This window comes from Mercenaria mercenaria, chromosome 2 (genome assembly GCF_021730395.1).
Source record: "Mercenaria mercenaria strain notata chromosome 2, MADL_Memer_1, whole genome shotgun sequence".
In the NCBI taxonomy this organism is placed as follows: Eukaryota; Metazoa; Mollusca; class Bivalvia; order Venerida; family Veneridae; genus Mercenaria; species Mercenaria mercenaria.
In genome coordinates, this window is record NC_069362.1 from 56457264 (window position 1) to 56474397 (window position 17134).

Genomic DNA, 17134 nt, shown 5'->3' on the forward strand with positions numbered 1-17134 from the left:
TCTATTCTCTATCTACGTGGCTTGAAAATTATGATAAGTTAGGCCATAATTGTTCATTTGCATTTTCTAGTGAACATCTATGGGAAATTATCAGTCACAGTGCTATTTTTAACCAAGTATACTGTCAGTGGGAACATTATATCTTGTTAAAATTCGGAAGTACTTATCTAATATACTAACAATGACTTTGACATTCTTTTTCTTTTTGCAAATATCACTGTCAAAATGTCCACAGAATTCCACTTGGGGTACTGACCAACATAAAGTCCAGCTTTAATTCAAGACTCAGTTGTAATTCAACAGATAATTATGGTTATTTTCCCTTCTAGAGTTATTTCTAGAGCTAGGAAACTATCAAATACCACTTAGCTGCCCTAAAAATGTGCCATACTGCCCTTTTTACACAAATCTATCCCTTAACAGTACATTCCATCCTTACCTGTATACGTCATATAAAAAACTCCACCTTATCTTAAATTCCAATATTTTGTTTTTTTACAGCTCTGATCATAGATATTGGAATAACGGCACCCCCACCCCATCCCAACAGCATTTGAGCTCCCCTTTGTGATATTTTCAAACATATCATAATTTTCAATCCATTTCAGTTAAAAAACAGATAATTTATTACATGTTTTTCAGTGAATTATCAATATATTAAAGTGAAACTTATGTTATTTTCACAGGTAAAAGTATCAAAATATTTTTCACTGGTAAGAAACTATAAAATGGGTAAATTTAGTCAAAATATGTAATTAAAAGAAAAAATGTTTGTTATACATGTAAGATCAAAACATCATTCACTAATGAACACCATATTTTACAATTTCACTCAAGGCTGTGTCTCTCCTGAAAATATTGAATCTGGTGTTCACTCATGAAAGATATTTCAATCTTACACTGAAACAAACAAAATATCCTCTATGTATTATTGAAAATTGTTAGCTTTTCAATTTGTTGAGACTTTCTGCAATTTTAAAGTTTTTGTCTGCCTTGGTTAAATTGAGCAGAGGGATTTTGTCCTAAATTTGCAGGTATCAGCTCAGTATTAGAATATTATACACTATGTTGACAAAAAAAATCTTCCAGTTAGGCAAAAAGCGGTTTTGACTTAACAAGGGTTGTCTACTGACAGCACACTTGACTATTTGAAGCCCTTCCACCCAAATGCTAGCTTATACACAAAAGCTTTAGCAACATTTTCTAACTGTAAACAGGGGCATACTTTTGAAAACTGTAAGTCTGAGATATGGAACTTGGCTCTTTTCATGATGCCGAAGATTTACGAAGACTGAAAATATTCAGTACAATACTTCCTGAGAAAGACGCTAACATGTAAAACTACATGTACACCAAAATTTTGAAGCGAAAAATGGGCATAATATTGCCAAATTGTATAGCCAGAGTGGCCAAGTAAGATAATCTCATAATGCCAAAGATGTGTGGGGAATCTGAAAACATTTGAACAAAACTGTGAAAGAGAGGCATGATTTTAACAAAACAAGAAGCTTAAATGGGCCTAAGTTGTCAAGAGTGCGGACAAGCTTTGTGACAGACAGACAGACACACAGACTGGAGTAAATCAATATGTCTCCCACACCACTGTGTGGTGGGAGACATAATTCTAAAAGGGGGTATAATTCATGAACAAGAGTGGTCACAAGAGACTGCACACTAGACTATTTCAATGTTGGAGTGTTTAATGACTCCAATGTAGATGAAGATATTGCACTTAGTCTGTGTCACTTAGTAACTGTTTGTGTCAAAAGTAATAACAGAGAACTATTTTAAGTTTGAATCAAATTCATTTGGTAATAATGGATATAGAGCATCAAAACTTTAACCTGAAATTTTAGGTAAAAAAGGGGATAATTCATAAAATTTTGATGCTAAAGTTATGGCCCCTGTAACAAATGATATGGGTGGTGATTCTGAATAACTTATAGTCTATTTTAAATTTTAATCATATTCACGTAGTAACAAAAGAGATATTTATGATGAAAAAGCATCAGAGATATGATGTAAAAGCAGCAAAATTCAACTGAAATTCTAAGTAAAAAGAGGGCATAATTCACCAAAAATTGGTGTCAGAGTTATGACCCTTGTGCCATATGATGTGGGTGATGATGTGTAACAACTATATTAAGTTTGAATCAAATCCATTTAGTAATAACTGAGATAGAGTGAAAGTGCACCAAAACTTTAACCAAGATGCGGATGCAGACACCGGGTCAAGTAGGACAGCGCTCCATACGTTGAATAGTCGACCTGACATTCTAAATGAAAATAGGAAATAATTCATGAAATATTGTTGTGAGAGTTATGACCCTTGTGGGTGATGATGAGGAATAACCATTTTAAGTCTGAAACAAATCCATCAAGTTATTACAGCGACAAAGAGAAAGTGCATCAAAACTTTAACCAAGGTGCGGACGCAGACACCTGGTCGAGTAGGACATCTCTCCATACTTTGAACAGTCGAGCTAAAACTTGGGCCTTCTGTCATATGATGTGAGTGATGATGTGGAACAACTCTTTTAAGTTTGAATCAAATTTATTTAGTAAAAACAGAGGTAGTTGTGCACCAAAATTTTAACATGAAATTCCAAGTAAAAAGGAGGATATTTCTTGGAGGTGAAATGATATTAGCAAAGGAGTGTCATATGATGTGGGTGACGATGAGGAATGTGGGTGACGATGAGGAATATGGGTGACGATGAGGAATGTGGGTGACGATGAGGAATAACTATTTTAAGCTTGAAGCAAATAGACCAAGTAATAAAGAAATATAGTGAAAGTGCATCAAAACTTTATCCGTGTGGACGCTGAACAGAAACAGACGCATACACCGAGTCGAGTAGGATATCTCTTCATATACTTCATAATATTATTGTTTTGCTAAAAATGACCCCCACTAAGTTGTTCATGAGAAGAAGCTGTTCAACACTGGACCACAAACAGCTCGATCACAGTAACTAACCCTGCACTTCTGGCAACTGGCAACCCTTTGTTTGCAAGTCTCACAAAAGAATGATAAATTAAAGTGAAGTCTGCACAACAATATGAATCTACTCTATTTTACATCCCTCAAAAGGATTCAAATACTAAGAAATGAGTAGCAATATAAAGTACTTAACTAAAGTGGCCTTATTTATCAATACTCAAAGGATGCCACTAGAAAAGCTGAAACTGAAAAAACATTTAAAAGTCACTGACAAAAGCTAAAATATGATGTTAAAGACACACCTCCAGCAAGTAAAGTCTTGCCTATAACAGATGTCTTCTTCTTTTCTGTCACCATTTCACACTAGTATTACCATTTTTGTTACAATTTTTCTGTCACCATTTCACACTAGTGTTACCATTTTTGTTACAATATTTGTAACACAGTGTTCAGCAGACAAATCAAACTGAACATGCTGAAAGAACACAAAAAACATACTTTTAATAGAGTAAACCTGGAGGAGAAAATACAAAGGTCCCTCACTTTAACCCAACAGCAAGACTGTTGGAAGTGACTTATAGACCTATTATCACTTCTCTCTTAAATTTTCAGAACTGACTGCCCTTAGATTAAGAGTCTGTCAAATATGTCTTGACATCATCGAAGTAAACTTGGAGGTGAAATTACCAAGGTCCCTACTGAGAATCAAACCCTAGACATACAAAACTGTAGGCAGACACTCTAACTACTACCACCAACTGTTTTCCCATAGACTTCCATTATAACATTATGGCATGTACGGCCCTCCATAAATCAAAACATGTATATCTAATCACAATTTTTTCAAAGAACTATCTTAGTTCTGGACACCAAATATTGGACGAAACACATGAGTGATACTTTATCTAGATAATTTTCGTGTGAATGAGATGACCCCCTTTTAACATCGTTGCCATGGCGGAAGAAATTTGTTTGCTAATATGCAGTTAGAGGTTGTTGTATAATTTATGTTATAAAATCAAGATCCTAAGAACATATTTACATTCTATACTACCGTACGTAAAAATATTATAGTAATAAGATGAAAACATGAAAATATCTTTTGGGCTCCTATTTCTGGTTATGCTTATCATAATCAGCTCCTGACACTATGTTTTTAATACATATAGTGGACGCCCGCTGGCTACAACTTATATTGACAGTGCCCTTCACCTGGAGGCTATATTGCTCCTATTGCGAATACCAGTGCTGAAAGCCTTACATGGCATGCCCAGATAGATTGCATATAGAGATTCAAACCCCCTGGTTATTGACGCTATCACTTTTATTTTTAAATTTTGAAAATTTTATACAACTGCACCCTTTCCCCTGAGGCTATATCACCCCTATTGCAAATACTAGTGCTGAAAGCCTTATATGGTACGCCCGGACGGGCTGCATATATATGAGCTCAAACCCCCTGGTAATTCGTGCTATTTCATTCAAGTCAAAACAAGGAGCTGCATTCAATAAACGCTTGATGCCCCCAGTGGCACCCTTGTCGATAGATTTTCCAAAACAAGGTCAAGGTCAAACTGAGGTCAAGTGATAACTGAAGATGAGGAATGAACACAGGTTACATCTGTATTAGTATCAATTCATTCTTATAAGCGGTATTGATGCTAGACGAAATGGTCCCACTTGGTTAACCAAGAGATGGTCCATACAGAGCAACCAAAGTCCAAAACGAGGTCAAGGTTAAACTGAGGTCAGGTGATGTTTGATGATGAGGAATGGTCACAGGTTACATCTGCATTAGTATCAAGTCATTCTAGTACGGGGTATTGATGCTAGACGCAACGGTCACATTTGGTTAACCTTGTACGGACGACGGATGGACGGACAGGACAATCACTATATGCCTCCCACATCAGTAGATGCCAGGGGCATAAAAAGGGAATAATGTAGCATATGTGGGCCCCTGTGTAATGTTATCATTGTGCTGTGTTGTTATAATGTTTTGTTCCTGTTTATTTTCCATTTATATATCCTATTTTGGTGGTGAAATGTAATAGGAGGCTGTAGACTTGTTGCTCCACTTCCTTTGGAGGGGAGAGTTTTTCAATCTATACAGACCAGACTATATTAGATTGTTTACTTCTAATTCTGCCAGTCTGACCATGTGTTGGTTACCATTTTCGGAACTGTGCTTTGCTAGTTGATTGACCCCTTCGTTTCCCATAACGCCTATATGACTTGGAATCCATACTAGGGAACACTTTTTCCTATCTTAGAGAGATGGCTGATTTTACGTAAAATATTGATTATTATTTCAGATCTTGTTTGTGACCTGCCTGCACTTTTTGACTGAAGTACGGACAAAATATAATGCTATATTATTGGGCTGATTTTCGGGTATCCAATTCATAGGCATTGTCTCGTAATTCAAATTTGATAAATTTGATTGGAAAGCAACATCTCAAAACAAGAGGACCATGATGGTCCTGAATCGCTCACCTCTTCCCACATGACCCAGTTTTGAGTATGACATCATTTTTTCTATTATTTGACATAGTGACCTAGTTTTTGAGCTCATGTGACCCAGTTTTGAACTTGACCTAGATATTATCAAGATAAAAATTCTGACCAATTTCAAGAAGATCCACTGAAAAATATGGTCTCTAGAGAGGTCACAAGGTTTTTCTATTATTTGACCTATTGACCTAGTTTTCAAAGGTACGTGACCCTGTTTTGAACTTTACCTAGATATCATCAAGGTGAACATTCTCACTAATTTTCATGAAGATCTCATGAAAATTATGGCCTCCAGAGAGGTCACAAGGTTTTTCTATTTTTATACCTACTGGCCTAGTTTTTGACCGCACATGACCCAGTTTCGAAACTGACCTAGATATCATCAAGGTGAACATTCAGATCAATTTTCATGAAGATCAATTGAAAAATATGGCCTCTAGAGAGGTCAAAAGATTTTAATAATTTTAGACCTACTGACCTAGTTTTCGACCGCAGTTGATCCAGTTTCAAACTTGACCTAGATATCATCAAGATGAACATTCCGACCAACTTTCATACAGATCCCATGAAAAGTATGGCCTCTAGAGAGGTCACAAGGTTTTTTATTATTTGACCTACTGACCTAGTTTTTTAAGGCACGTGACCCAGTTTCAAACCTGACCTAGATATCATCAAGGTGAACATTCTGACCAATTTTTATGGAGGTCCATTCACAAGTATGGCCTCTAGAGAGGTCACAAGGTTTTTCTATTTTTAGACCTACTGACCTAGTTTTTGACCGCACATGACCCTGTTTCGAACTTGACCTAGATATCATCAAGATGAACATTCAGACCAACTTTCATACAGATCCCATGAAAAATATGGCCTTGAGAGAGGTCACAAGGTTTTTCTATTATTTGACCTACTGACCTAGTTTTTGATAGCACGTGACCCACTTTCGAACTTGACCTAGATATCATCAAGGTGAACATTCTGACCAATTTTCATGAAGATCTCATGAAAAATATGGCCTCTAGAGAGGTCACAAGGTTTTTCTATTATTTGACCTACTGACCTAGTTTTTGATAGCACGTGACCCACTTTCGAACTTGACCTAGATATCATCAAGGTGAACATTCTGACCAATTTTCATGAAGATCTCATGAAATATATGGCCTCTAGAGAGGTCACAAGGTTTTTCTATTTTTAGACCTACTGACCTAGTTTTTGACCGCATGTGACCCAGTTTCGAACTTGACTTAGATGTCATCAAGATGAACATTCAGACCAACTTTCATACAGATCCCATGAAAAATGTGGCCTTTAGAGAGGTCACAAGGTTTTTCTATTATTTGACCTACTGACCTAATTTTTGACGGCACGTGACCCAGTTTCAAACTTGACCTAGATATCATCAAGGTGAACATTCTGACCAATTTTCATGAAGATCTTCTGAAATATATGGCCTCTAGAGAGGTCACAAGGTTTTTCTATTTTTAGACCTACTGACCTAGTTTTTGAAGGCACGTGACCCAGTTTCGAACTTGACCTAGATATCATCAAGATGAACATTCTGACCAACTTTCATAAAGATCCCATGAAAAATGTGACCTCTAGAGTGGTCACAAGGTTTTTCTATTTTTAGACCTACTGACCTAGTTTTTGAAGGCACGTGACCCAGTTTCGAACTTGACCTAGATATCATCAAGATGAACATTCTGACCAACTTTCATAAAGATCCCATGAAAAATGTGACCTCTAGAGTGGTCACAAGCAAAAGTTTACGGACGGACGCACGCACGCACGGACGACGGACACCGCGCGATCACAAAAGCTCACCTTGTCACTTTGTGACAGGTGAGCTAACAACAAGGCAGTCTGAATGACAGCTAAATCCCCCGCCACTGCTATGGATAGTGAAAGGGTAAAACCTTTGATTTTAGCTGTGACCTTGACCTTGAACTGACATGGCTGACTCATGAATTCTGCACAACGTTTTGATGAGGTGATCATTTGACCAAAGTTTCATGAAAATCCTTCAAAGGGTTTAGGAGATACAGAGCTGAAACCTTTGACCTTCAGTTGTGACCTTGACCTTGAGTTGACATGGCTGACTCATGAGTTCTTGATGAGGTGATCATTTGACCCAAGTTTGATGAAAGTCCTTCAAGGGGTTAAGGAGATACAGAGTGGACACCAAATGGAAGGCTCAAACCTTCGACCCTTAGTTGTGACCTTGACCTTGAGCTGGCATGGTTGACTCATAATTTCTGCACATCGTTCTGATGAGGTAATCATTTGACCCAAGTTTTATAAAATTCCTTCAAGGGGTTTAGGAGATATAGAGCGGACACGAAATGGAAGGCTCAAACCTTTGACCTTCAGTTGTGACCTTGACCTTGAGACGACATGGCTGACTCATATGTTCTGCACATCGCCTTGATGAGGTGATCGTTTGACCCAAGTTTGATGAAAATCCTTCAAGGGGTTTAGGAGATATAGAGCGGACACAAAATGGAAGGCTCAAACCTTTGACCCTAAGTTGAGACCTTGACCTTGAGCCGGCATGACTGACTCATGAGTTCTGCACATCACCTTGATGAGGTGATCATTTGACCCAAGTTTTATAAAATTCCTTCAAGGGGTTTAAGAGATATAGAGCGGACACAAAATGGAAGGCTCAAACCTTTGACCTTGAGTTGTGACCTTGACCTTGAGCAGGCATGGCTGACTCATGGGTTCTGCATATCGTCTTGATGAGGTGATCATTTGACCCAAGTTTTATAAAATTCCTTCAAGGGGTTTAGGAGATATGGACCGGACACGATTTTGTTACGGACAGAAGGACGGAAAGACAGAAGGACGGAAAGACGGAAGGACGGACGGAAGGACGGACGCAGACCATTCCTATAATCCCTCCGCCACGGCGGGGGATTAATAAAACAATAGGGCCATAATTGCCCTATATCGCTCACATGTATTCACTGCACTTAAGGACAAGAAGGTCAAAAAATCTTAATCAATATCAATCAGAAGAATTATGAGAAAACATAGTTGAAATTTTCTTAAAGTTACTTCAAATAACATTATTTTCAAATCAGACCAGTAGTTTCATGCCCAAAGGATTACATCAGAGGAGCACAGGAGCAAAATTTTGACTGATGAAGCCCAAAGGACAGGAACAACAAAGGGAAGAAATTTAACCAAACTGAAAAAAAAATCTTACAACAGATAAGACAAAATACACCTAATAAAATATTAGGAAGTAGGTCACATTCATGGTAACTGAAAGTCAGTTTTAAGATCGGTATGCAAAACTGTACATGTCATCCAAATTTCTAGGCTGTATCTCAAAAAACAAGAAAGTAGGTCAGTAGGTCAAGGTCACAGTAAGGTGACATGTATTTTTTTTGTTTTTTTGTTTGTTTTGTTTTGGGTTTAACGCCGTTTTTCAACAGTATTTCAGTCATGTAACGGCGGGCAGTTAACCTAACCAGTGTTCCTGGATTCTGTACCAGTATCATGTAATCACTTGGGTACATCAGGTAAATATAATTAAACAGTCTAGGAAATACGATCTGATAATTTTTTAAATATTTTTTTCTATATAACTCATATAACAAGTGACCACCATGGCGGGGCCTCTTATAACCCCAGGGGCATAATTTGAACAACCTTCTTTCAGACAAAAAGATTTTTTCCCCCTATATAAGTCTATGTTAAATTTGGGACCCCCAGGACAGGGCCTCTTTTCACCCCAAGGTAATGATTTGAACAATTTTGGTAGAGGCAAAGGCAACACACCAAATATCAAAAGCCTAGGCCTTGCAGTTTCAGACAAGAAGATTTTTAAAGTCTTTCCTTATATAAGCCTATGTAAAACTTGCGATCTCCTATAGAGTTAGGTTTCTTCTGTGTTACACATGTCACACATTTTTGAACCTAGGGCAATAAGTTGAACAATTACGGTAGGCAGTACAACTCTTACATCACATGCCAAATATCATGGCCTTTATTTTCTCCCTCACTACCCTTGTCCGAAAATAAAACATGTCTTGATTATACAGTGATAAGAAAACAAGACTGATGACGGTTTCAAAGAATGCGGTGCATTACTGATCTTTATGAAATTTTTAGTACAAATTTTTAGTACAAATATATTAATTGATATATTATAATCATATACTATTAAACAACTATGTGTATGAAATGTCATCAAATAGATATTGTAAAATACGAAGAATAACCACATGTATGGAATTTAGTAAAAAAGTTATCTTTCACAAAATATGATCTTCTAAATAGGGAAAAGTATTGGCAAACCAGAAAACTTATGGCATCATTCTATAAGTATTTAATATATATTTATATCATGTCTCACTTTTACAAAATTTTGTGAAAATTTAGCGCAAACAAATTTCTTCTATCAGTTACACCTGTCGACTGATTTAAAACAACAATACCTAAACATGCCTGGCTAATTTCACGCCACAGATTTTATTCTTATTTATGAATTTCTTTTAGTTTTAAAGGCCCGAAAATCAAAAATGGAAAACCGAATAAAGACCCATAATGAGGTACCATAAAAACATTAAATGCTATTATTGATTCAAAGAAGATTTTCAAAGTATATATTAGCCTATAGTGTGTACATGTCACACACAGGGGCATAGCCATATTTTTGACCTTAGGGCAGTAATTTGGACAAGTATGGTAGAGAGTCAAACCTTTACATCACATGACAAATATCAAAGCTCTAGAGAAAAAGATTTTTAAAGTCTGATAGCTGAAAACCTATTTTTAACCAAAATGACACATACGTTAAAACTGGAACCATTAACTTTGAAAGAGGGCTACCCAGAGGTCATTTATGTAAAGTTTACAAAGTTGGACTAGACTTCGACAAAGACATGCAAAGATACACAAAGACATGCAAAGACGTACACAAAGACATACATTTGAAGGTAGACATTGTGTATTTATGTTTGAACGGTGATTTTTGGGGAACTTTATCTAACAAGAGCTGTCCATAAGACAGCCAAGCTTGACTATTCGAAATATTGTCCCAGAGGCAGGAAAATATTTCCCAAAATGTTAAATATCAAAAGAGTTTTAAGTTCAAAAGAGGACACAATTTGACCAAAATACATATCAGAGTTATGTGACTTGCTGCTTTCAACTAGTTTTATAACTCTGAAGGAACATGGGAAGTTTCAATTCAATATCTGCATTTTGGAGATAGTAACTTGCATGTAAAACTTTAAACAGAATTTTCTAAGTCCAAAAGGGGGCATAATTTGCTCAAAATACATGTCAGAGTTATAGAACTTGACCCAGTGAGGTTGGTAATTGACCTAGAAAAGAAACAAGGAGCTGCATTCAATAAATGCGCATCCTTGTCGATAGATTTTCCAAAACGAGGTCAAGGTCAAGGTCAAACTGAGGTCAGGTGATGTCTGAAGATGAGGAATGGTCACAGGTTACATCTGTATTAGTATCAATTAATTCTTGTAAGCGGTATTGATGCTAGACGAAACGGTCCCATTTGGTTAACCAAAAAATGGCCCATACAAAGCAACCTAAGTCCAAAACGAGGTCAAGGTCAAACTGAGGTCAGGTGATGTCTGAAGATGAGGAATGGTCACAGGTTACATCTGCATTAGTATCAAGTCCTTCTAGTAAGGGGTATTGATGCTAGACAAAACGGTCCCATTTGGTTAACCTCATACAGACGGACGGACGAACGGACGGACGGACAGGACAATCACTATATACCTCCCGCATCAGTAGATGCCGGGGGCATAAAAATAAGTTTCAAAGCTACATGCCTTTAAATGATAGCTGTATGATACAGTATGTACTTGCATGCAAAAACTAAACCAAGGTGTGACGATGATGCCAGGGGTGAGTAGAATAGCTAGACTGTTCTTCGAATAGTTGAGCTAAAAAGTAATAAAAATAAATAAAATTGTAAATAAACTAGTCTGAATCTTAACAGAGACATGTATCGTACACAAAGACATACAATACAGTAATTACAGAAATTTTACTGTAAAAATATTCTTTAAGTATCATTCAGAAATTATTCTGATGTAATTTTGGTGTGTATTAGTTTTAAAGACAATAAATGAAAATTTTAAGATATAAATGGCTAGCATGGGTCTGACTTCCTATTAGAAAATCCCCAAAGAAATCCAGTGGGAATATTTTCTGGTACATGTACATTATGTATGTTTAATTTATATTAAATTTCTGATAATGAATTTATGTTGATATTGAAGCATAAAATTGCCATGCTGACATTTTTTAATGTGTATAAAAACATTATTTGGATTTTGTTTCTGCAATTTAATCATTCATTGGCAGTCCGCTGTTACTGAAATCCAGGTCAGGGTGGATACCAGTATCTCCATGCACCTGTTTACACAAATAAATTTCTGAAGATTTGTCTCTTTTTTTAAAATTATGAGTTATATTCAACTCATCTGAAGTTTCTACATGAATATCATAATGTTTAATTTACTGGAGCTAATAAGTTTGACCAGTTTTTTATCACTTTTTGGATTTTTTAAGGAAGTGTCTAGCAGGGGTCAAATTTAGCAACATTTTCTACTAGCTAAAAGTAGTAGAGCCCTATTTTGTTCACTAGCTAAAATTAAAAGATACATGCTAATGTTAAACAATAATATTTAATTACTTTATTAATACTTCACTGGCCAAAATCTCTTGATAAATCCCTGTAAGTATCCAGTCACACAAAAAAAAATTCTATTAGCTTAAGATAGCTAGTACCATTTTTATCTGCTTACTTAATGCCAGCTGCAATCATGCATTATATCTGAGTTTTGTTGTAACAATGAAATATCATTTATAAACATAAATGATAAAATTCCTTTCATCCAGAAAAATGTATACCTGCAGAACCAACTTTATTAAAACTTTGAAGACATTTTGCTCTAAGTAAATTATTGACTACCTGAAATTAGCTAGTACATTCCAAGCCCACTAGCTATTATCAAATTCCACTAGCATTTAGCTTGTATGCTTGTCTAAATTTGAACCATGTGTCTAGGGGTACGCTTCTGTACCTCTAGAATCTGGCTCTAGATGTACGTACGGAAATATTCCAGAGGTACTGAACCGTACCTCTAGACAAGCCTGTTAGGGATTGTCTAGGGGTACAGACCTCCTTTTCCAAGATATTTATGGTTATTTACATCTTAAATTTTGTTGAAAACGAAATATCAAATTCGATTTACCTAATATTCACAAGAAATTTGAATCTATATGGTTAACAGCATTCACCCGATTGTCAAGATTCACAGTTATTTCGAAACATAAGTAACTGAGGAACACCAAACTTTGGTAAATCACGAGGAGTCTACCAGACACAACATATTAGACAAAATAATGGTAAATTCCGTTGTGGCAAACATTTTTTGAAATAATCTTTATGGTATTTATGTTTTCCTCACATTACGTGATACATTGAAGAATTGAACAGTCCATTTTGCTCATGTCTGTCAATTGATTATAAATCAAATTTTCCGTGTCGATTATCATACTTGTAAAATAACTGTAAAAGTTATATCAAATAGGTGCATATGCCATGTCATGTCATTAAGTTTGTTTTGGTATTTTCCAATATAATACATTCTAAAGGCCGATATGCTCATTAATTTTTATCAAATAAATTAATTGTCACGAAACAGAGTTCCTCGGTTATTTACATTTCGGGAGAAAATGCAAACAATCTGCAGAATGCTGGCATCTGTAAACCATTTAGATTCATGTTTTAGGTTTATAATATTGATTGAATCTTATTTGATACTTAATTTCCAACAAAGTTCAGTATGTAAATGAACCAAAATATCAGGGAAAATCAGGGCCGTACCCCTAGGCAACCCCTAACAGTTTTGTTTCTGTACCTCTAGAATCTGATTCTAGGAGTACGGATCCATATAGCCTTACTCATTTGGCTTATCGGGATGACTTATTTTAAGATTTGATATTTTATAGTTGTCATCCCTCTAAGCCTTACCTGTATCTACATTTTACTGGTAGGAAAATGAAGACTTTAAAAAATCCAAAAAAGTCATAATATACTGGTCAAACTTACTTGCTTTAATAAATCAAACATAAATATCCATGTAGAAGCTTCATATAAGTTGAATTTAATCTATACTTTTAAATAAGAGACTTAAATCTTGGAAAATATGAGGTGACAGGTGCAAGGCAATATCTACCCTGACACCGGTTTCAATGCCAATCTGACAATAAATTACAGAAATAAAACACAAAATATACATTCATAAAATCTCAGCTAGTTTATATGCTTTAATATCAACATAAATTCATTATCAGAGATGTAATCATTATAAATATTTCGTACATGTACCAGAAACGTTCCCAACAGATTTTAATTGGGGATTTCCTAACAGAAATATATCAAAAATATTTGGACGTGACGGAGACAGTGACAGTCAAAACTTATCACGCTGTCCCGAAACGTCCTATTATTTGGACTAGGATCTGTACTAGAGTCACTTAGCAACCACAGCTGATTTATAAGCCTTACATATTAAGAATATTGGTAAAAATCAGTACCTGGTTTTGGTTTATAATATATCTTTCAAACTATTTGACTGACACTTCCATTTTTTTTAATGACTTCATTTTCCTAACAGTAAAATGCAGATGTGGGTAAGACTTAGTTAGGCAGATGACAACTATAAAATAACAGATCATAAAAGAAGTCATCTTGACAGGCCAATTAAATAAGTACTTAAAGCCCTACTCTGCGGCTATTCAAATTATATTGTGTGTATGCAACCCATGATTACAAATATCCCTGTTTCTCGTATTCTCAGGGTTTCTCATATTCTTGTTTTTTGCCTTAAAGTTGTCAAATAATTTAATGTTTGTTATTTTCTAGACAGGAATGGTTCAAAACTGACACACTGAAAATTTCAAGTGATTTGAACGCATATTGACTAAACTATCAGCATTTTACTCAATTTTCAAAAAAATCCTTATTTTTTTCTGGTGGTGTTAGCAAGTTTGCCATAAATTATTGATTATGCAATCAATTGTCATATTTCTTGATGTATTTACTACAAAATACATCTTTTTATTACACAATGGTAATTTTAATGTTTTAAATTCTATAACTTATTTGTGATGAAAAGTCAAATCTAAATCCACGGGAATATGAGAAACGCTTGGTCCATTTCTGCGGGTGAGGGTGGTATCAAATAAAGTAACAAAATAATTAAATGGGATAATTTTGGTAACATTTATGACTCCATCTGAAAGACAAGTGAATTTTCTACAAAATAACACCCAAATGTTGTTTATGTAATGGTTATTTTGTTATTGGGAATAAAAACAACCCCTTAGGCCCCCAAGAATATGAGAAAACAGGATAGAGGTAACAGTTAACCTGCCACATGCCACACTTAAGCATGCAAAACCATAGGTATTTTATATAAAATAGGCTCTATTTTGACAGGCATTACTGTTCATAGTTAGGATTTTCATACTTTTTCAGCGACAATTTAAGGTTAAAAAGTATGTCTGGAGCAGATCTTTAAGTAGGGTCTATAACTTAAGCCACTTTACTCCTTAGTCACATCCCTGTGGACTTCCATTTTTTAAAATAAATTCAACGCTTGTGTTAGCATCTTGAATAAGGCGTAAATAACGGAGAGCAGAAAGCTGATTAAATCTTTGCTTTTAATAGTTTAACAGTCAGATGGGGAAGAGGCATGATACAAACCAATCTATGTTTACATTTTTGCCGGAAACGAAACAAATAAAATCGAACCCAAAGGAAACGAAATACTCACAAGAGGGTCCTGCAATATACCACTAAGGACCACTAAGGAAGCACAAAGGACCACTAAGGGGTGACTTAGGGTACAATAAGCACCCTTAAGAAAAATCTAAGAAATAAATGGTAAAATAAAAAAGATATGAGTAAATTATTTCAAGCAGTTTTCCTATCAAAGATCGCTAAGGAGACACTATGGACCACTAAGGACTATTAAAGATGCACTATGGACAAATAAGGGGCAATTATGATAATAATTATTGAAAGCAGTGCCAATAGATTGTATTACTTTAATTTTCAAGTTTAAATTTTAATTATAAGATAGCACGGCTAGCTAACTGAGTGCTTATAAATGTCTATCACATAACAACACAATCAAAAATTAGTAACTCTATTGTCATCAATTTAAAATCATGAAATCTTATTTAACCTTATTTATTGATATAATAGTTATAATACATTGATATAATGTACCTTAACAAATTCATATACTATATGTCATATCAAGAAATCAGTAGATATTTACAGAATAATAAAACACACAATTATATTGCTTATCAAAAGTTCTATATACAAACATACTAATCAATTAAGTCATCGAAAATTTTAATTAACCTTATTTATTGATTTTATTTATCTTAAGAAATCCACACTATATCATAATATTTTGTCATATCAATAAATCATATATTATATATATATTTACAGAACAAAAAAACACACATTTGCATTACTTATCAAAAGTTCTATATACAAACATATTAATCACTAAAGTCATAGAAAGGTTTAATCAACCTTATTTATTGAGTTTGAGATACAAGTTTAAACTGTATATCAAATATCAGATGAGCTAAAAATGGGGTCACCAGACATAGAAATGATACCTATTTGTGGATCGGATACTATAAAATATATTCAATGTACTTATTATAAGATATGCAGGTACTGATATTATTCTTGATGATATTTTTAGGTAAATTTAAGTGATTTGAAACAATGACTTAGTGATCACAAATTTGAAGTTTACTTTCACATGAAGTCACATTGTATGTTTGTCTTTTAAATCAATACATTGGTCAGCATTACATCACACTATTTTTCAAAAGCTAAACCATAAATATTATAGCATGATAAATTTCTGGCATGATTTCTGGTAAGGTTTCAATACGAGTTTCAATACAAGTTCATTCCATGACAGCATATAAACATCTCTGAGCTGATTTTTTTAGCTATGTTTTGACTACTATTCAGTAACACGATGAAGGAGAGCGATCAGTAAAACAGTAAGCTATCAGTAAAAAGTCATCTCATTCCAGCACTAGACTTGTTTTCTGGTCAGTTAGAAAAGAGCAAGTACATCCATACTGGTACAAAGACAATCTGCATACTAAATATATCTAATATTTCTGCTTGCTGGGACGGGAATGTTAAATCAGACGTCTGCAGCAAATGATTTATTTGATCAAAGGGCGGAAACAGCCTTTGACCAATTGCTGTTGGGAGGTCAGTAGGGCTGGAAATTGGGAAAGCTATCATGAGGCTATTTACCTAGCAGTTTGTCTCGGACTTTTCACGAACGAAATGAGAATAATACGGCATTACACCATGTCCAATCTTGTGATTTGGGGCTGGGTTAACATAATGTAATATTGCGATAAAAATATGTTCGATAACACCGTAAGTTTATTTATGCAATTGACAGACAATAAAGATGTCAATATTACATCAAAATCTCATTACTCAATGCTATTTTAATTTTTCGGCTTAGACGTCACATTTATGTAAATACGGTAGTGATTCTTGCATAAAACCTTTGCTTTTTGCTAATTTTGGGCTTGCACAAACAGGGAAACAAGAGCGCC

The 17134-nt window shown here is 35.0% G+C and overlaps 1 protein-coding gene across 2 annotated transcripts in view; it reads right to left on the reverse strand.

The window, feature by feature from the left end:
* Nucleotides 1-15268, reverse strand: part of LOC123563998 (solute carrier family 25 member 16-like) — a 53565-nt gene extending 38297 nt beyond the window's left edge. For both annotated transcript variants that reach the window (XR_008369826.1, XM_053536652.1), the window contains exons 1-2: nucleotides 15219-15268; nucleotides 3247-3419 (exon numbers count right to left, since the gene is read on the reverse strand). Coding sequence is in view for 1 of the 2 variants with exons in the window: in XM_053536652.1 (XP_053392627.1) it covers nucleotides 3247-3301 (55 nt within the window). In the remaining variant the exon portion in view is untranslated. The remainder of the gene's footprint in view (nucleotides 1-3246; nucleotides 3420-15218) is intronic.
* Nucleotides 15269-17134: the final 1866 nt, after the last annotated feature.